General features: G+C 44.2%; 1 protein-coding gene across 3 annotated transcripts in view; it reads right to left on the bottom strand.

Moving 5' to 3' along the window:
• USP7 (ubiquitin specific peptidase 7) overlaps positions 1 to 18,566 on the bottom strand; it is a 636,127-nt gene that overhangs the window by 403,393 nt on the left and 214,168 nt on the right. For all 3 annotated transcript variants that reach the window (XM_073632969.1, XM_073632970.1, XM_073632971.1), the window contains 2 exons: positions 2,509 to 2,591; positions 540 to 649 (listed from right to left, as the gene is read on the bottom strand). In XM_073632969.1, coding sequence (XP_073489070.1) covers positions 540 to 649; positions 2,509 to 2,591 — 193 coding nt within the window. The remainder of the gene's footprint in view (positions 1 to 539; positions 650 to 2,508; positions 2,592 to 18,566) is intronic.

The following is an 18,566-nucleotide window of genomic DNA, read 5'->3' as shown; positions in this document are numbered from 1 at the left end:
ATATTGTCTAGGGGTGAAAATTCTTCTGCAGCCTCCTCTAATACTGCATCTGGGTCCTTTTCCAGGCTGGGCATATCGCAATCCGACCCAGGTAGAGACAGTAGAACTTGGGAAGGGGTCTAGCATTTGGACTTCTGGACAGCAGGCAAGTTAATAAAGCAGTTCGCTGTATGAGAAATTGTGAAACACTTTAAATGTTACTTTATAGAAATTTCACAAATATCAGAAACGCAAAGGCTATTAGGTTATACAGTGAGGAGGGAATGGGGACAGGGCCGAACTGTCAATGAATGCACACAGCCCAGCTCGGGAGAGAGCCCACAGGTGTGCCCCCATAGAAAGCGGCTTTGAGAAGAGAAGGAGCCTGGAGCGCTGCCATGGGACCTCAGAAGAGAAGGTTCGGGACTGCACATAGCAGGTAAGTATGTTTATTATATTTTTTAAAAAAAAGACACACACTATACAATACCTTAAACAGAACCTATTAAGCTGTACACACAAATGTTTGCACACAATTTCCAGAGAAAAGCATGAATTACCTGTCATTTATCTTGATATTTTGATCTGTTTGAGGATCATACATAAAACGCATTAGTTGAAGGTGTAATACAGGTGGTAACGTTAGGAATTTAACACCTTTCTCTGCTTCCTGCATAAAAGAAAAGAAAAAGGGGGGGGGGGGGGGGGTGGAGAGAACAGTTAGCTGCAATCACCGAACTGGTATAACCAAAGCAGGTACAGTGGGGACGGAAAGTATTCAGACCCCCTTAAATTTTTCACTTTGTTATATTGCAGCCATTTGCTAAAATCATTTAAGTTCATTTTTTTCCTCATTAATGTACACACAGCACCCCATATTGACAGAAAAACACAGAATTGTTGATATTTTTGCAGATTTATTAAAAAAGATGAACTAAAATATCACATGGTCCTAAGTATTCAGACCCTTTGCTGTGACACTCATATTTAACTCAGGTGCTGTCCATTTCTTTTGATCATACTTGAGATGGTTCTACACCTTCATTTGAGTCCAGCTGTGTTTGATTATACGGATTGGACTTGATTAGGAAAGCCACACACCTGTCTTTATAAGATCTTACAGCTCACAGTGCATGTCAGAGCAAATGAGAATCATGAGGTCAAAAGGAACTGCCTGAAGAGCTCAGAGACAGAATTGTGGCAAGGCACAGATCTGGCCATGGTTACAAAAAAAAAATTCTGCTGCACTTAAGGTTCCTAAGAGCACAGTGGCCTTCATAATCGTTAAATGGAAGATGTTTGGGACGACCAGAACCCTTCTTAGAGCTGGCCGTCCATCCAAACTGAGCTATCGGGGGAGAAGAGCCTTGGTGAGAGGTAAAGAAGGACCCAAAGATCACTGTGGCTGAGCTCCAGAGATGGAGATGGGAGAAAATTGTAGCAAGTCAACCATCACTGCAGCCCTCCACCAGTCAGGGCTCTATGGCAGAGTGGCTTGACGGAAGCCTCTCCTCAGTGCAAGACACATGAAAGCCCGCATGGAGTTTGCTAAAAAAATAACACCTGAAGGACTCCAAGATGGTGAGAAATAAGATTCTTTGGTCTGATGAGACCAAGATAGAACTTTTTGGCCTTAATTCTAAGCGGTATGTGTGGAGAAAACCAGGCACTGCTCATCACCTGTCCAATACAGTCCCAACAGCGAAGCATGGTGGTGGCAGCATCATGCTGTGGGGGTGTTTTTCAGCTGCAGGGAAAGGACAACTGGTTGCAATCGAGGGAAAGATGAATGCGGCCAAGTACAGGGATATTCTGGACGAAAACCTTCTCCAGAGTTCTCAGGACCTCAGACTGGGCCGAAGGTTTACCTTCCAACAAGACAATGACCCTAAGCACACAGCTAAAATAACAAAGGAGTGGCTTCACAACAACTCCATGACTGTTCTTGAATGGCCCAGCCAGAGCCCTGACTTAAACCCAATTGAGCATCTCTGGAGAGACCTAAAAATGGCTGTCCACCAACATTTACCATCCAACCCGACAGAACTGGAGAGGATCTGCAAGGAGGAATGGCAGAGGATCCCCAAATCCAGGTGTGAAAAACTTGTTGCATCTTTCCCAAAAAGACTCATGGCTGTATTAGATCAAAAAGGTGCTTCTACTAAATACTGAGCAAAGGGTCTGAATACTTAGGACCATGTGATATTTCAGTTTTTCTTTTTTAATAAATCTGCAAAAATGTCAACAATTCTATGTTTTTCTGTCAATATAGGGTGCTGTGTGTGCATTAATGAGGGAAAAAAATGAACTTAAATGATTTTAGTAAATGGCTACAATATAAGAGTGAAAAATTTAAGGGGGTCCGAATACTTTCCGTCCCCACTCTATGTACTTGGGATAGGATGTTTAAAACACCAACTGCCAATGTGGAAAAAAAAGCAAGGCAGATCAGCTAAATCTTGCATCGGCTTTACAAACATGCAAGAGAAAACATAAGATTAGGTTTTGTAGCAAAGTAATACAATTTACCTGTAAACCGTGTTCCCCAGCATCATATTTATTATCGCCATCTAGCTGTTCGACTGCTACATAATCGATAAAAGATTCAAAGACTGGTTTGGGGGGAAAAAAATGAAATATTATAAAATCTATAAACTAGCTGCAATATATGGATTTAAGTTAATTAACTATATGTGAAAACATCCTTTTCAAATACAGAAAAGGTTCACCAACCATGAACACAGCAATAGTGAGAGCTAAAAGAATTTCATAGGAATCCAAACACTAACCTGATCAATAAACTGTGTAAAGAAAAATTCACACACTTTTAAAATGAAAGGGGCTGTAGAGGCAGAAGTTTTTTTTATCTTAATGCATTATACGCATTAAGATAAAAAGCCTTCTGTGTGCAGCAGCCCCCCTAGCACTTACCTGAGGTCCCTCTCTGTCCATGAGCATCTCAGCCATCCGAGATTAGTCCTCCTGATTGGCTGAGCCACAGCAGAGGTGCCATTGGCTGCCGTCAAAGTCAATTAGCCAATCAGGGGCAGGTCGAGATTCCGTGTCTGAATGGACATGGGGAGCTGTGATCCGGCTCGGGTGCCCCCTTAGCAAGGATCACAGAAGAAGGACCCGAGAAGAGGAGGATTCGGGCTGCTCTGTGCAAAACCATTTCACAAAGCAGGTAAGTATAACATGTTTTTTTTTTTTCCCTATAAAAAATAACAAACGGGACTTTACAATCACTTTAAAGGACCAATAAGAAGAACACTAATCTGGGCATGTCAATCTACTAAATTATATTGTTTGTGAACAGTTTAACAAAAGTCCTAAAGCAAAATTTCAGGGGTATGCTATTAAGAGCACCTCTAAATGACTGCATGGAGGCATTTTTTGCAAAGCACAAAACTATAAAGCCTCAGACTGCTTTCACACTGGAGCCGCCCGTGCGTTAGCAGTAAAGCTCCGCTCGTTTTAGCGGCGATTTACCACTGTTTAAGTGGCGCTTTTCACCAAAGAAGGGGTTAAAAACACCTGTGTTGTGGCGATTCGGAAGCGCTGCCCATTCATTGCAATGGACAGGGGTGTTTTGGGAACGCCGTATACAGCATTCCCAAACCGCCCCAAAGATGCTGTTTGCAGGACTAACGTCCCGCAAACGCACTGCCCCGCGTGAAAGCGATTGGGCTTTCACATTCGGGCATTATGGGAAGCAGTTTTCAGGCGCTATTTCTACCGCTAAAATGCCTGAAAACTGCCTCCGTGTGAAAGGGGTCTTAGGGCTGCCAAAATAAATAAAATTCAGCACAATGCACATCACAGTCAGTAGGATGTGTCCCTTGTGCTGATGCCTCTTCTGTTCTGTGAAACCCACCTCCCTCCATTTCATTTCATTTGTAGAAGCTGTAGTACTGCTTCTATGAATGGTGCAGTGGGATGGAAAGGGCGGTTAGAGTCAGGCACACTTGAGAGCCTATGACAGCTATACACCACAGTTCTATTAACCCCCACCCCACCAGAAGAGGCATCAACACAAAGGACATATCCTATTTACTTATCTCCCTTGTGCTGATTTTTGTGTGTTCCCCCCCAATTTTATTTTGGCTGCACCTAAAATTTAGGTGCTGTATGCAAGGCAAAATAAGATATTGCATTAACATTGTCCACCCAATATCAATCACATGGAGTGGGATAAAGGCAGGAAAAAGCAGACTGCATTGTATTTAAAAAAAAAAAAATCTCAAATTTTAGACATCAACAAACAACCCACTGACAGCAAGAGTTTAACCACTTGCCACCCGCCCCATTACAAAGGCAAAGTGGTTTGAATATCCTGACCGGACATCATGACGTGGGGGGGGCACACCACGGTGATCGGGGATGACACTTGTCTCTCGGACACAGCGCATCCCCGATTGTGTCCAATCTCAGCCGGTCACAAGTATAAACACTGTGGCGGTTTCCAAGGATCTCTCCTCACACACCGATCATGTGAGGAGAGATCTGAGATCTGTGTTACAATATTACATTTACTGTCTGCATAACACGACCCCCCCACCCCCACCCAATAAAGAGGATCCGTCACCCCCAGCCCATCTGGGTCCGTCACCCCCAGCCCATCTGGGTCCGTCACCCCCAGCCCATCTGGGTCCGTCACCCCCAGCCCATCTGGGTCCGTCACCCCCAGCCCATCTGGGTCCGTCACCCCCAGCCCATCAGCACCGCCATCAGTACCACCTGGATCTGACAGCCCATCTGTCACGACCCATCTGTCACACAGGCCGCCATCAGTGCCATCTGACAGCCCATCTGTCACACATGCCGCCATCAGTACCATCTAGATCTGACAGCTCATCTGTTACAGCCCATCTGTCACACAGGCCATCAGTAACCTGTCAGTACCGTCCCACAGGCCCGCCATCAGTAACCTGTCAGTACCGTCACACGGGCCCGCCATCGGTGAGCTGTCAGCAGCACCACCAGTTCCGTCACACAGGCCCGCCAAAAGTACCATCATGTCTCAAAGAGTTTATACAGCTGAGGAGGCATATAACGGATGTATATATGTCGTATGATGAGAGCAGCGGGGAGCTCCCATCATACGATTCTGCTTTGGAATACGAGCCAGTGGAAGGTAGTGGATCGAAGCCTGAGTCAGCGAAGAAAACCGCCCCTCCTAAAAGAGTAAGATCGGGACCAAGATCAGAAGACCCACCTACCACCAGCAGCGCCAGACCCCAGGAAGATGAGACAAGTACTGGAATTGCACATCCAGCCCAAAGAATCCACGCCCAGTCCTACCTTCCTGATGCCGTGGCAAACCCCTTATGGTTGCCTGCCAACTCATTTGTTTTTCCCCGAAGATTTGTTGCCGTACATGGCGGACCAAACAAATCTCTATGCAGATTCATCCCCAATTCATCCTTCACCCGTATGTTTAATTGGCGACGTCTCACACTAGACAAATTCAAATTGTTTTTGGGCCTTGCTTTTAATATGGGGCTTACAAAGAAAAACAAACTGCATGCCTACTGGTCCACCCACCCCAACCACCACATGCCCATATATTCTGCTGTCATGTCCAGGACATGGTACGCTATGATTATGCGCTTCCTAAATTTCAAAGACAATTCGCAGTGCCCTCCCCAAGATCATCCCCAACCACGACAAATTATATAAGCTTCTCCCCTAATAAACTCTCTTACCAAACGATTTTTTGAAGTGTTTACCCCCAACCAAAATATTTGTGTAGACGAATCCCTTATCCACTTTACTGGCCGGCTGCAGTTCAAGCAGTATATACCAAGTAAGAGAGCCAGGTACGGGTTGAAATTGAATAAATTGTGTGATCGAGTCACTGGATACGTGTACACATTTCGTATTTAAGAGGGCAAAGACTCCCACAGCTCCATCCCCGTGAGTGCCCCACATATATAGGAACCAGTAGTAAAATTGTGTGGGACCTTGCATACCCCCTGTTCAAAAAAGGATACCACTTATATGTAGATAATTACTACAGCAGCTTGCCCCTTTTCCGTCACCTGTATCGTGAACGAACTCTGGTCTGCGGTACCTTCCGAAAAAACAGGAAAGGCTTCCCAGAGTTTACTATCAAAACGGCTACAAAAGGGGGAAGCTGCATTCATGAGGAATGAAGTGTTGGCCATGAAGTGGCGGGACAAGAAGAAGGATGTTCACATGACTACCACCATCCACAATGACACCTTGGTGGAGGTTCAGAGAAGACGTGGCCCCGTAGTAAAGCCTGAATGTGTCCATGAATACAATCTGTATATGGGGGGGGGGGGGGGGATTTAAATGATCAGATGCTACAACCATATTTGTCAACCCACAAGTCCAATTATTTGTATAAGAAAGTTGCATTTCATCTGTTTCATATGGCCATGTTCAATTCATTTGTCTTCTATCAAAAGTCACCCGAAAACCAACCCACCACCTACCTCAAATATATTAACCACTTAAGGACTAGCCTCGTTTTGGATTTTAGGTGTTTACATGTTTGAAACTGTTTTTTTGCTAGAAAATTACTTAGAACCCCCAAACATTATATATGGTTTTTCTTCTAACACCCTAGAGAATAAAATGGCGGTCATTGCAATACTTTTTTTTGCACCTTATTTGCGCAGCGGTCTTAAAAGCGCACTTTTTTTGGAAAAAATGCACTTTTTTGAATAAAAAATAAGACAACAGTAAAGTTAGCCCAATTTTTTTTATATTGTGAAATATAATGTTACGCCAAGTAAATTGATACCCAATATGTCACGCTGGAAAATTGCGTCGTGGAATGGTGTCAAACTTTTACCCTCAAAAATCTCCATAGGCGACATCGACATTTAAAAAAATTCTACAGGTTGCATATTTTGCGGTACAGAGAAGGTCTAGGGCTAGAATTATTGCTCTTGCTCTACTGGTCGCTGCGATACCTCACATGTGTGGTTTGACCACCGTTTTCATATGCTGGCACACTACTCGCGTATGCGTTCACTTCTCCGCGCGAGCTCGGCCGGGGGGGGGGGTGTTGGGTTAAAAAAAAATTTATTTATTTATTTTTTTATTATTTATTTTACAATATTTTATTTTTACACTGTTAAAAAAAACAAACAAAAAAAAACAAAATGGTGTCACTTTTATTCCTATTACAAGGAATGTAAACATCCCTAGAAAAAAGCATGGCAGGACCTCTTAAATATGAGATCTGGGGTCAAAAAGACCTCAGATCTCATATTTACACTATAATGCAATAAAAAAAAAAAAAAAAAGTCATTTAAAAAAAAAAAGGCATTTGAAAAAATGTGCCTTTAACCACTTGCCGACCAGGCCATAGCCGAAAGACAGCTGCAGCGCGGTCGGCTAGTTCTGGGTGGATGTCCGTGGGACGTCCTCCCAGAATCCTGCTCTCACGCGCCCCCTGGGGCGCGCACCCGAGAACTTCCGTGACCGCCGGGTCCTCACGGATCACGGTTTACCATGTGATCGCTCCGTCAAATGACGGAGCGATCACATGTAAACAAACCAGCGTCATGTCATGACGCCGGTTCCTCCCTCCCCTCTCTGTACCGATCGGTATAGTGCGAGGGGATCGGGATCGGATGGCAGCACCACTGTGGGCTGCATGTGTAGTGCCCACAGCGGTGCACAGTGACAATTACAGTCACATCCATCCACCCGACAACCCTCTGCAATATACCCGGCAACCCTCTGCAATATACCCGGCAATACACACCGCAATACACACCGCAATTTTTAACCAGTTCCCGCCCACCGTCATGACGTCCTTGACTTTGACTGATGCCTGCAGCTACAGGTATTCATTCAGATATCAGCTTTTTCAGCCGGCGATTTCCTACACCATAAGAATGATCATAGCGGCTGTTCCGCTGCTTGATCGTTCTTATGGGAGGCAAGAGGGGACACCCCCCTTTCCCGCCACCCTCCGATGCTTCTACCGACTCACCACTCGAAGCCAGGATCGTTTTTTTTTTTTTTTTTAATTTCAGGCTTCCCAATCTAGAGGTGAGATGTGGGGTCTTATTGACCCCCATATCTCACTGTAAAGAGGACCTGTCATGCCATATTCCTATTACAAGGATGTTTACATTCCTTGTAATAGAAATAAAAGTGATCAAAAATTTTTTTGGGGGGAAAAAAGTGTCAAACTAAAATAAAGTAAAATAAACAATAAAAAAAAAAAAAATTTTTAAAGCGCCCCTGTCCCTGTGCTCGCATGCAGAAGGGAACACATACGTAAGTCCCGCCCACATATGAAAACTGTGTTCAAACCACACATGTGAGGTATCACTGCGAACGTTGGAGCGAGAGCAATAATTTTGGCCCTAGACCTCCTCTGTAACTCAAAACATGTAACCAGTAAAAAATGTTCAAGCTTCACCTATGGAGACTTTTAAGTTGCAAAGTTTGGCACCATTTCACGAGCGTGTCCAATTTTGAAGGGTGACATGTTAGGTATCTATTTACTCGGCGTAACTTCATCTTTCACATTATGCAAAAACATTGGGCTAACTTTACTGTTTTGTTTTTTTTTTTAAAGCACAAATCTTTTTTTTCCCAAAAAAACGCGTTCGAAAAATCGCTGTGAAAATACCGTGCGAGATAAAAAGTTGCAACAACCGCCATTGTATTCTCTAGGGTCTTTGCTAAAAATATATATATATATATATATATATATATATATATATATATATATATATATATATATAATGTTTCGGGGTTCTATGTAATTTTCTAGCAAAAAAAAATATTATTTTTACATGTAGGAGAGAAATATAATTATTGGCCTGGGTGCTCCAGAACGCCTGGAGGTGCTCCCCTGCATGTTGGGCCTCTGTATGTGGCCACGCTGTGTAAAAGTCTCATACATGTGGTATCGTCATACTCTGGAGTAATAGCAGAATGTGTTTTGGGGTGTAATTTGTTGTATGCATATGCTGTGTGTGAGAAATAACCTTCCAATATGACAATTTTGTGAAAAAAAAAAAAGAAAAAAAAATCTTGATTTTGCAAAGAATTGTGGGAAAAGACGACAATTTCAAAAAAACTCACCATGCATCTTTTCAAATACCTTGGAATGTCTTCTTTTCAAAAAGGGGTCATTTGGGGGGTATTTGTACTTTTCTGGCATGTTAGGGTCTCAAGAAATTAGATAGGCCGTCAGTACTTCAGGTGTGATCAATTTTCAGATATTGGCACCATAGCTTTTGGACTCTCTAACATTCACAAAGACCAAATAATATACACCAAGTTGTACTTATTTTTACCAAAGATATGTAGCAGTATAAATTTTGGCCAAAATTTACGAAGAAAAATTACTAATTTGCTAAATTTTATAACAGAAACAAAGAAAAAATTATTTTTTTACCAAATTTTCAGTCTTTTTTCTTTTATAGCGCAAAAAATAAAAAACCCAACGGTGATTAAATACCACCAAAAGAAAGCTCTATTTGTGTGAAGAAAAGGACAAAAATTTCATATGGGTACAGTGTTGTATGACTGAGTAATTGTCATTCAAAATGTGAGAGCACCAAAAGCTGAAAATTGGTCTGGTTAGGAAGGGGATTTAAGTGCCCAGTGGTCAAGTGGTTAAGAGGCGTGGACGGAAGTGACTTTTGACGTCGCTTCCGCCCAGCAATGTCATGGAGACGAGTGGGCGCCATCTTAGCTTCACTCGTCTCCAGACACACCACAGAGGAGGACGCGATTGCCTCCGCCGCTACCGAGACGGCTCCGGTAAGCGGCGGAGGGCACCGGATCACGGCGGGAGGGGGGGGGGGGGGGGGACCTCTTGCCACCGATAAAAGTGATCTCCACTTTTATCTGAAAGCCGGCCGCCACACGAAAATGGGGATACCGGGGTTATGGCAGCTAGCTGCTGCCATAACAACGATATCCGCCGCCAAAGTTTGGCCGTACATTGTCGTGTGGCGGTCGGTAAGTGGTTAAGACACCATCACTGCCCTGATTTACCAGCAAGGACCTGCTCCAGGAAGCATCCGCTCTGATAGTGAGAGTCAACTTCATGAGAAGCATTTTCCCTATAACATCCCGCCCCCCCCCCCGCAGAATCCAGAAGAAGACGCCAAAAGAGATGTCGTGTATGCTCAAATGGAGGAGTTAGAAGAGATACAAGTTATTATTGTGCATCGGTGATTGCTTCAGAAATTATTACACATCCATCAGATATTAGTTCCCCTTATTAGTAAAAGACTGCCATTTCAATTACCTGTGTGGATCATTTTACCTGCTACCATGTTTCTACCTTCCATGTTAACTGACCCTGGCCTGTTTACCAGCGATGTCTTTGCCTGCCGTTTTAACCACGTTTCTGACTTACACTGGCACCAACCTCAGCCTGTTTACCAACAGTGTCATTGCTTGCCATTTTAACCACGTTTGACTTCCACATGCACCGACCTCAGCCTGTTAAAATCGGCCATGTTTTTGCCTGAGACTTGGACTGATCTTTTGCCCTTCTACTTCAGTACACAGGGGTCTCACATATGTGAGGTGCTTCAGAACAGCGTTCTGAGTACAGAAAATCAGTTTTTAGTTTTCTGTGTTTCTAGAACAGGGTCTGGCTGCCAGGAGGCTTCAAAGATTTGGGTGGGAGAAGCCTCTACCCCTGTCCCCCTGGCCTTATAGCTTGATGGTCCTTCCTGCTGCCTGGACCAATACTTTGGCTGTGCTGATCATATCGCTGGCTGTAATGACCCAGGACTTTATGGACCGTGTTTCTTTCTGCTGCCTGGACCAATACTTTGGCTGTGTTGACCATAACTCTGCCTGCTGCCTCTACTATGGACAGTACTTCTGCCTGGACATCTCTGCCTGCTACCTGGACCAATGTTTTGGCTGTGCTGACAGTATCTCTGCCTGTACTATGGACAGTATTCCTGCCTGCTGCCTGGACGATTGCTTTTGCTGTCGCTGACCACATCCCTGCCCGCTGCCTGGACCGATGCTCTCCTCTGTGGACCACTGCACTACTAAAACCACAGGTAATCTTTTGTTAATTAGTATGTACATGTTATGTGTTAGAAATATGAAGGGCCTTCAAAAATGTGATCGGTAGTCAGGAACTTACAGGTAAAAGCCAGTAAATTAGAATATTTTGAAAAACTTGATTTATTTCAGTAATTGCATTCAAAAGGTGTAACTTGTACATTATATTTATTCATTGCACACAGACTGATGCATTCAAATGTTTATTTCATTTAATTTTGATGATTTGAAGTGGCAACAAATGAAAATCCAAAATTCCGTGTGTCACAAAATTCGAATATTACTTAAGGCTAATACAAAAAAGGGATTTTTTAGAAATGTTGGCCAACTGAAAAGTATGAAAATGAAAAATATGAGCATGTACAATACTCAATACTTGGTTGGAGCTCCTTTTGCCTCAATTACTGCATTAATGCGGCGTGGCATGGAGTCGATGAGTTTCTGGCACTGCTCAGGTGTTATGAGAGCCCAGGTTGCTCTGATAGTGGCCTTCAACTCTTCTGCGTTGTTGGGTCTGGCATTCTGCATCTTCCTTTTCACAATACCCCACAGATTTTCTATGGGGCTAAGGTCAGGGGAGTTGGCTGGCCAATTTAGAACAGAAATACCATGGTCCGTAAACCAGGCACGGGTAGATTTTGCGCTGTGTGCAGGCGCCAAGTCCTGTTGGAACCTGAAATCTCCATCTCCATAGAGCAGGTCAGCAGCAGGAAGCATGAAGTGCTCTAAAACTTGCTGGTAGACGGCTGCGTTGACCCTGGATCTCAGGAAACAAGAGTGGACCGACACCAGCAGATGACATGGCACCCCAAACCATCACTGATGGTGGAAACTTTACACTAGACTTCAGGCAATGTGGATCCTGTGCCTCTCCTGTCTTCCTCCAGACTCTGGGACCTCGATTTCCAAAGGAAATGCAAAATTTGCTTTCGTCAGAAAACATGACTTTGGACCACTCAGCAGCAGTCCAGCTCTTTTTTTCCTTAGCCCAGGTGAGACGCTTTTCGCGCTGTTTCTTGGTCAACAGTGGCTTGACACGAGGTATGCGGCAGTTGAAACCCATGTCTTTCAAGCGTCTCTTGGTGGTGGATCTTGAAGCACTGACTCCAGCAGCTGTCCACTCCTTGTAAATCTCCCCCACATTTTTGAATGGGTTTTTTTTCACAATCTTGACTAGGGCGCGGTGATCCCTATCGCTTGTACACTTTTTCTGACCACAGTTTTTCCTTCCCTTTGCCTCTCTATTAATGTGTTTGGACACAGAGCTCTGAGAACAGCCAGCCTCTTCAGCAATAACCTTTTGTGTCTTTCCCTCCTTGTGCAATGTGTCGATGGTCGCCTTTTGGACAGCTGTCAAATCTGAAGTCTTCCCCATGTTTGTGTAGGCTTCAGAACTGGACTGAGAGACCATTTAAAGCCCTTTGCAGGTGTTTTGAGTTAATCAGCCGATTAGTTTGTGGCACCAGGTGTCTTCAAAATTTAACCCTTACACAATATTCGAATTTTGTGACACACGGAATTTTGGATTTTCATTTGTTGCCACTTCAAATCATCAAAATTAAATGAAATAAACATTTGAATGCATCAGTCTGTGTGCAATGAATAAATATAATGTACAAGTTACACCTTTTGAATGCAATTACTGAAATAAATCAAGTTTTTCAAAATATTCTAATTTACTGGCTTTTACCTGTATATGTGCAATTTATGCTCCTGGGGCGTGACCGGATGCAGGAGAGAGTGAGCGCGAGAGAATGAGAGTGCTGGATGTTTCCCTCCACTCCTTACCTTGCCCTCGATTTTGAAGCACCTAGCGCTCTGGGAAACGAGGAAGCTAATGCAGAGCTCGTTTGAAGGGCCGCCTGCTTCTTCTCTTCCCTGACTCCCCCTGGGGACTTTCGCTTTGTGCTCCGTGCTGGATGCTTGAAATTGGAGCCATTTCCTTTGTCTCCCTGTCTCCTTTGACCAGATAGAGAGTCGAAGTTGAAGCTGAGCAGTAGTCTCGCTGCGCACGGAGCCGCTGGCGATCCTGCGAGATTCTACGAGACTTGTGGCTGCTGTCCTGGGCTGTTTAGCTGACACAAAGGGGGAGAGGATACGCTGCGAGCACTGCAGGAAAACTGGGAGACCCGTCAGGAGGCTCAAACCCTCCCCCCCTTCCTCAATAACTGTCTGCAATAAGCCCTCAATAAGCTTTTGAATATACTTTGATATGTCAAAGAAAACAAGTAGCAGAGGAGAAGAGGAACAGGCACCCCAGAAGGGGACCCAAATGACATGCTCTGTGAAATAGAAGAAGGGGAACCAGGCGGCAGCAACCAAATTGGAGCGTTTCGCCCATAAAACCTCCCTGAAGCCTGCTAAAGGGAGCCACCAACAGGTGGCAGCTCAAGCCAAGACCCAGGCGGGCTCCACATCAGACAGAGCCAGGGTCATGGCCAGGTGTCTTCAAACCCTACCACGCCATCTAGCAGCAAAACCGTGAGTACTAAAGGGACAGAGGGAGGAAAAACAGGAATTGTATCTGCAAAACCCGTTGTAGTACCTGGGGAGGCCACTGCCGCTAGTCCCACACCAGAGGGGGTGGAACCCACATTGAGAGATGTGTTGTATGCAGTAAACGCCTATAAAGACTCAATTACCAGTCTCGATAACCAGTTAAATAGCATTAAGGAGGAATTACTCTTAATGAGTCATGAAAAGCGTAAGACCACGGAAAGGACTACTGCCTTGGAAGAGAGATTAAGTACAGTCGAGGACAATTTAAGAAATACACACCACAAATATTAATACGACAGAAGGCACAGAGAGATGGGTGAGATATGGAGGGAGGTAAGAATACATAGATTGGAGAAAAGATTTGAGGTGGAGGGGAGAGTGCAAGATTATTAGACCGATTATTTTTTCTTTTTTCTCTTGGCGTGGTTCTTTATCTCTTTTGTCCTTTTTTTTCACTTTTTTTATACCTTTTCATGGAAGGTAGGACATTCAGAATAACCTCTTGGAATGTCCAAGGTTTAGGGGACCCAATTAAGAGAGCTATGGTCCTGTCAGCACTGGAGGGGAGAGCACCTGGACTGCTCTGCCTGCAAGAGACGCATTTGACTGATGCTACGGTGGCACAACTTCGCAACCGGAAGTTCCAATCCCAATACAATTCAGTCCACTCCTCCTATTCAAGAGGGGTGAGCATAATGGTTGGGAGAGGAGTGGCGTTCTCCTGCAGAGAAAGCTGTATTGATGAACGGTATATTTTGTTGTTTTGTTTGATTAAGAATAAACCATATATGTGTTGGCAAATATATACATTCTCCCCCGTTTAAGCTTGAGGTTCTACATGAACTGTTGGAGTTCGGTGGGAGATTTCAATGAAGTTTTAGACAAGAGCCTAGACAGATTTCCACCAGGAAATAGGCCTGGTACAGTGGGAGAGGGCCAGCTATCTCGATTCTTGGGGGAGCTGGGGCTGAGTGATATATGGTGTACGCCCCACCCGCTAGAAAGACAATACTCATGTTATTCAAGTTCCCATCTTGCTCTCTCTAGAATAGACATGGCTTTGGGTACACTGGCACACCCTAAACAGGAAGTTGCCTCCCTATATAACCCCTCCCATACCGGGAACACCTAAGTTTTTGTAGCAAAGCAATATACATATACCCCAGAAGAAGAGGGGCGGGACCTCTGTGTCCCATGATGTACTCCAAGAAAAGGATTTTACAGGTAAGCCGTTATAAAAATCCTATTTTCTTTATCGTACATCACGGGACACAGAGGACCATAGTAATTACTATTGTGGGACGTCCCATAGCAATGCTGTTTGAGGGGAGGGAGAGACAACCCGTAGGGCGCCAACAGTCTTGAGGACCCATACTACTGCCTGCAGCACACTGCGTCCAAAGGCGATATTCTCATGCCCTTTTTTACATCCACTTGATAAAATCTGGTGAACCTTGCCCTGCCAGGAATCAGGACAGAGAAAAAGGTTGTTCAGAACAGGAACATAAAAGCAGTCTCCTTTCATCAGATCTCTAGTGGATGTACACGGTTCATATGAAGTGAATACTCTGCTGATGTGTACCCACTATCCTGGAGGTGAGCACTTTGGAGCATTGCTCGGACATCTGTGAGGGGGATATCCTTTTCCATGACGGCTGAGGTTTGCCTGTTGGAGGAAGCACCCAAGGATTCCAGTGTTGGTGTCACTATGCCTTTTTAAGAGGCCTTTCCGGTAAGCCTTTAATCTTCTCAAGGTGACGGGCTTTATTTTGCAGTGAAGTCACTATTTCATCACTTCACATTGTTTAACAATATATGGACACTAGGGTTTATGAAAATCATATTTTATCTTTATTTTATTATAATTCCAAATTAATTTATATTTGGTGATCACGTATTTACACTTATTAATTTTAATATTTGCATCCTTTGTAAATATTTATATCTAAGTTTGTCACGGTACATTTATCCAGCGCTGCACTTTTTCTCTGTATATGTTATAGCTGTGCCCCCTATCAGGGTTATAGTGTTCAGCTGCAGGGTACCTTTCACAGTTTCACTCAATTAGATTTTACTTGTTCACTTAGCGCAAATTTTTTCCTTTAGAATTATAAACTAGAAATGCTGCTGTTCTACCTCGAACCGCAGAAACCTTTGGCGAGCGGGAAATGTAGGATCGACTCCATGCAAAAGGAGCGGATCTTCAGGAACGGATTTAGATTTTTAGATCTAGAAGGGTCTAACATCTCCACTCGGTTTTGGTACCGTAAAGAGGTTTGAATAAAACCCCAAACCTTGCTCTTCTGTGGGGATTTGTACGATCACCTTGAGCCATTAATCGGTCTAGTCCCCGAAACAGATTTTTTCCCTGGATCTTTGGGAACGTTTGACCTCAAAATAAGACGGTGGAAAGTCCAGAAATTCCAGTTTGTACCCTAGAGTTACCGTGGAGCTGACCCATCTGTCCTGAATTTCCTCTTGCCAGACTTCTGAGAACTGCAGGTGCCCCTTCATAATGAGGCTTTAGAATTCTGCTTTGCAGGATTCCAGCCCCAGGACTTTTGTGCCAGGGCCTGACCCCGAGGTCTTCCTCTAGAGTCTGACAGCGGAGGCCGTCGCCACTGCCTAGAGGCAGATGCCCCTGGCGCAGGAGAAAGAGTCCTCTTAAATGAAGGAGTTTATTGCTTCTTTTGACTGGCAAGAGAGTACTTTTCCCACTTGAAATCGTTTGGATATATTTGTCCAAATCAACCCCAAATAGCCGATCCCCATGAAAAGGAAAACCAGTCAGGAACTTTTTACATGGTGCTTTGGCTGACCAACTTTTATCCACAAGATTCTATGCATGTGTACTAGCACAAGCGCAAGGCGGGGCGCCTGGTGAATAGAATCTATAATAGAGTCTATGGCAAAACAATACTTATGTTAGTTCGGCCAAATCCCGGGCTTGCTCTACAGGAACCTCAAAGGCCTGTCTAAATTAGTCCTTTAGAGATTGACAGATGCCTATTGCAGCGACTGCAGGCCGAATAACAGCACCTGCCAAAGAAAGAGGATTTTAACAGGAATTCCAACCTTTTATCTGTTGGATCCTTAAGAATTTGTGCATTGTCTGGATAAGTTAGACTTTTATTCACACTGGAAATCGCAGCATCAACTGCTGGTACATTTTTTTGTGAATTTTTCCTCCATGGGATAGAGAACTGAGAATCTCTTTGGAGGGAGAAAATGCACATACGGATTATCCCATTCAGCATAAAATAGGATTTTTTATAACAGCTTACCTGTAAAATCCTTTTCTTTTGAGGTACATCACGGGACACAGAGCCTCAGTAATTACTGATGGGTTATAGGGTATCACAAGGTGATTGGACACTGGTCACATCCTAGACAGGGAGTTCAACCCCCTATATAACCCCTCCCCTTACTGGGGATACCTCAGTTTTGTAGCAAAGCAGTATAAGTGTATTAGAAGAGGGGCGGGACCTCTGTGTCCCGTGATGTACCTCAAAAGAAAAGGATTTTACAGGTAAGCTGTTATAAAAAATACTATTTTCTTTCCCGTACATCATGGGACACAGAGCCTCAGTAATTACTGATGGGATGTCCCAGAGCAATGCTTTTTGAGGGGAGGGGACCACACAACGTAGGGTGTAATCAGACCTGAGGACCTCATACCGCTGCCTGCAGCACACTACGCCCAAAGGCGATATCCTCATGCCTTCCCACATCCACCTGATAAAATCTGGTGAATGTATGGACTGAAGACCAGGTTGTGGCCTTGCAGATTTGAGCCATAGAGGCCCTGTGATGCACCGCCCAAGAAGCACTAATCGCCCTTGTGGAGTGTGCCTTGATTTGAAAAGGTTGAATTTTTTGTTTCAAACCGTAAGCTTGAATAATCATTTGTCGAATCCATTTCGAAAGGGTAGACTTTGACGCTGCCTGTCCTCTATTGGGAACCTCTGGCAGTACGAACAAAACATCCGTTTTGCGAATTTGAGCAGTTGCCTCCAGATAGGCCTTGACTGCCCTTACTACATCCAAAGAATGTAGTGACCATTCTTCCGTAGAACAGGGATCTGAAAAAAAGGAAGGCAGATTATCTTGGTTTAGATGGAAATCTGAAACCACTTTCGGTAGAAAGCTAGGATGACGGCGCAATACCACTCTATCCTTAAGCATGATTAAATAAGGCTCTTTACAGGAAAGGACTGCTAATTCTGATACTCTTCTAGCAGAAGAAATGGCTACCAGGAAAATTAACTTTCTTGTCAACAAGACCAAGGGAATCTGACACATTGGTTTAAAAGGCTGTTTCTGTAAAACTGGCAGAACCAAATTCAAGTCCCAGGGGTTTAGAGGCACTTTAACCGGAGGATTAAGACGTGTCACCCCCTGCATAAAGTTTCGGACCAAAGAATGTGAAGCAAGTGGCCGTTGAAATAATACTGATAAGGCCGAGACCTGGCCCTTGATGGTACTCAAGGCCAGCTTCATTTCTAATCCTATTTGTAGAAAGTCAAGAATTCTACCTATATGACATTTTCTGGGATGCCAACCCCTGGCTTCACACAAGGATACATAAGTCTTCCAAACTCTGATAAATCACTCTGGAAGCTGGCTTCCTTGCATTAAGGTAGAGATCACAGGACCTGAAAGCCCACCACTCTTCAGAACATGGGTTTCAATAGCCAAACCATCAAATTTAGCGTTTGTAAGGCAGGATGGAACACTGGGCCTTGAGATAACAGGTCTGGACGTGATGGTAGGGTCCACAGGGAACCCACGGTCATCCTTACTATTTCTGCATACCAAGCTCTCCTGGGCCAGGCTGGGGCCACCAGAAGTACCAATTTCTTCTCCTGCCGGATCCTGCGAAGGAGCCGTGGCAGTAGAATAGGAAGGAATGCATAAATCAGCAAGGACTGATGCCACATGCAAGAGGATCCTCTGTTCTTGCCACAAACTTGTCGCTCTTTTTGTTAAACCTTGATGCAAAAGAGATCTACATCTGGAATCCCCCCATCTTTGGCATAAGGCCCAAAAGA

The sequence above is a fragment of the Aquarana catesbeiana genome, linkage group LG06 (assembly GCF_042186555.1).
Source record: "Aquarana catesbeiana isolate 2022-GZ linkage group LG06, ASM4218655v1, whole genome shotgun sequence".
NCBI lineage: Eukaryota > Metazoa > Chordata > Amphibia > Anura > Ranidae > Aquarana > Aquarana catesbeiana.
Note: the sequence above shows the minus strand (reverse complement) of the source record. Positions and strands in the feature narration are given on the sequence as shown.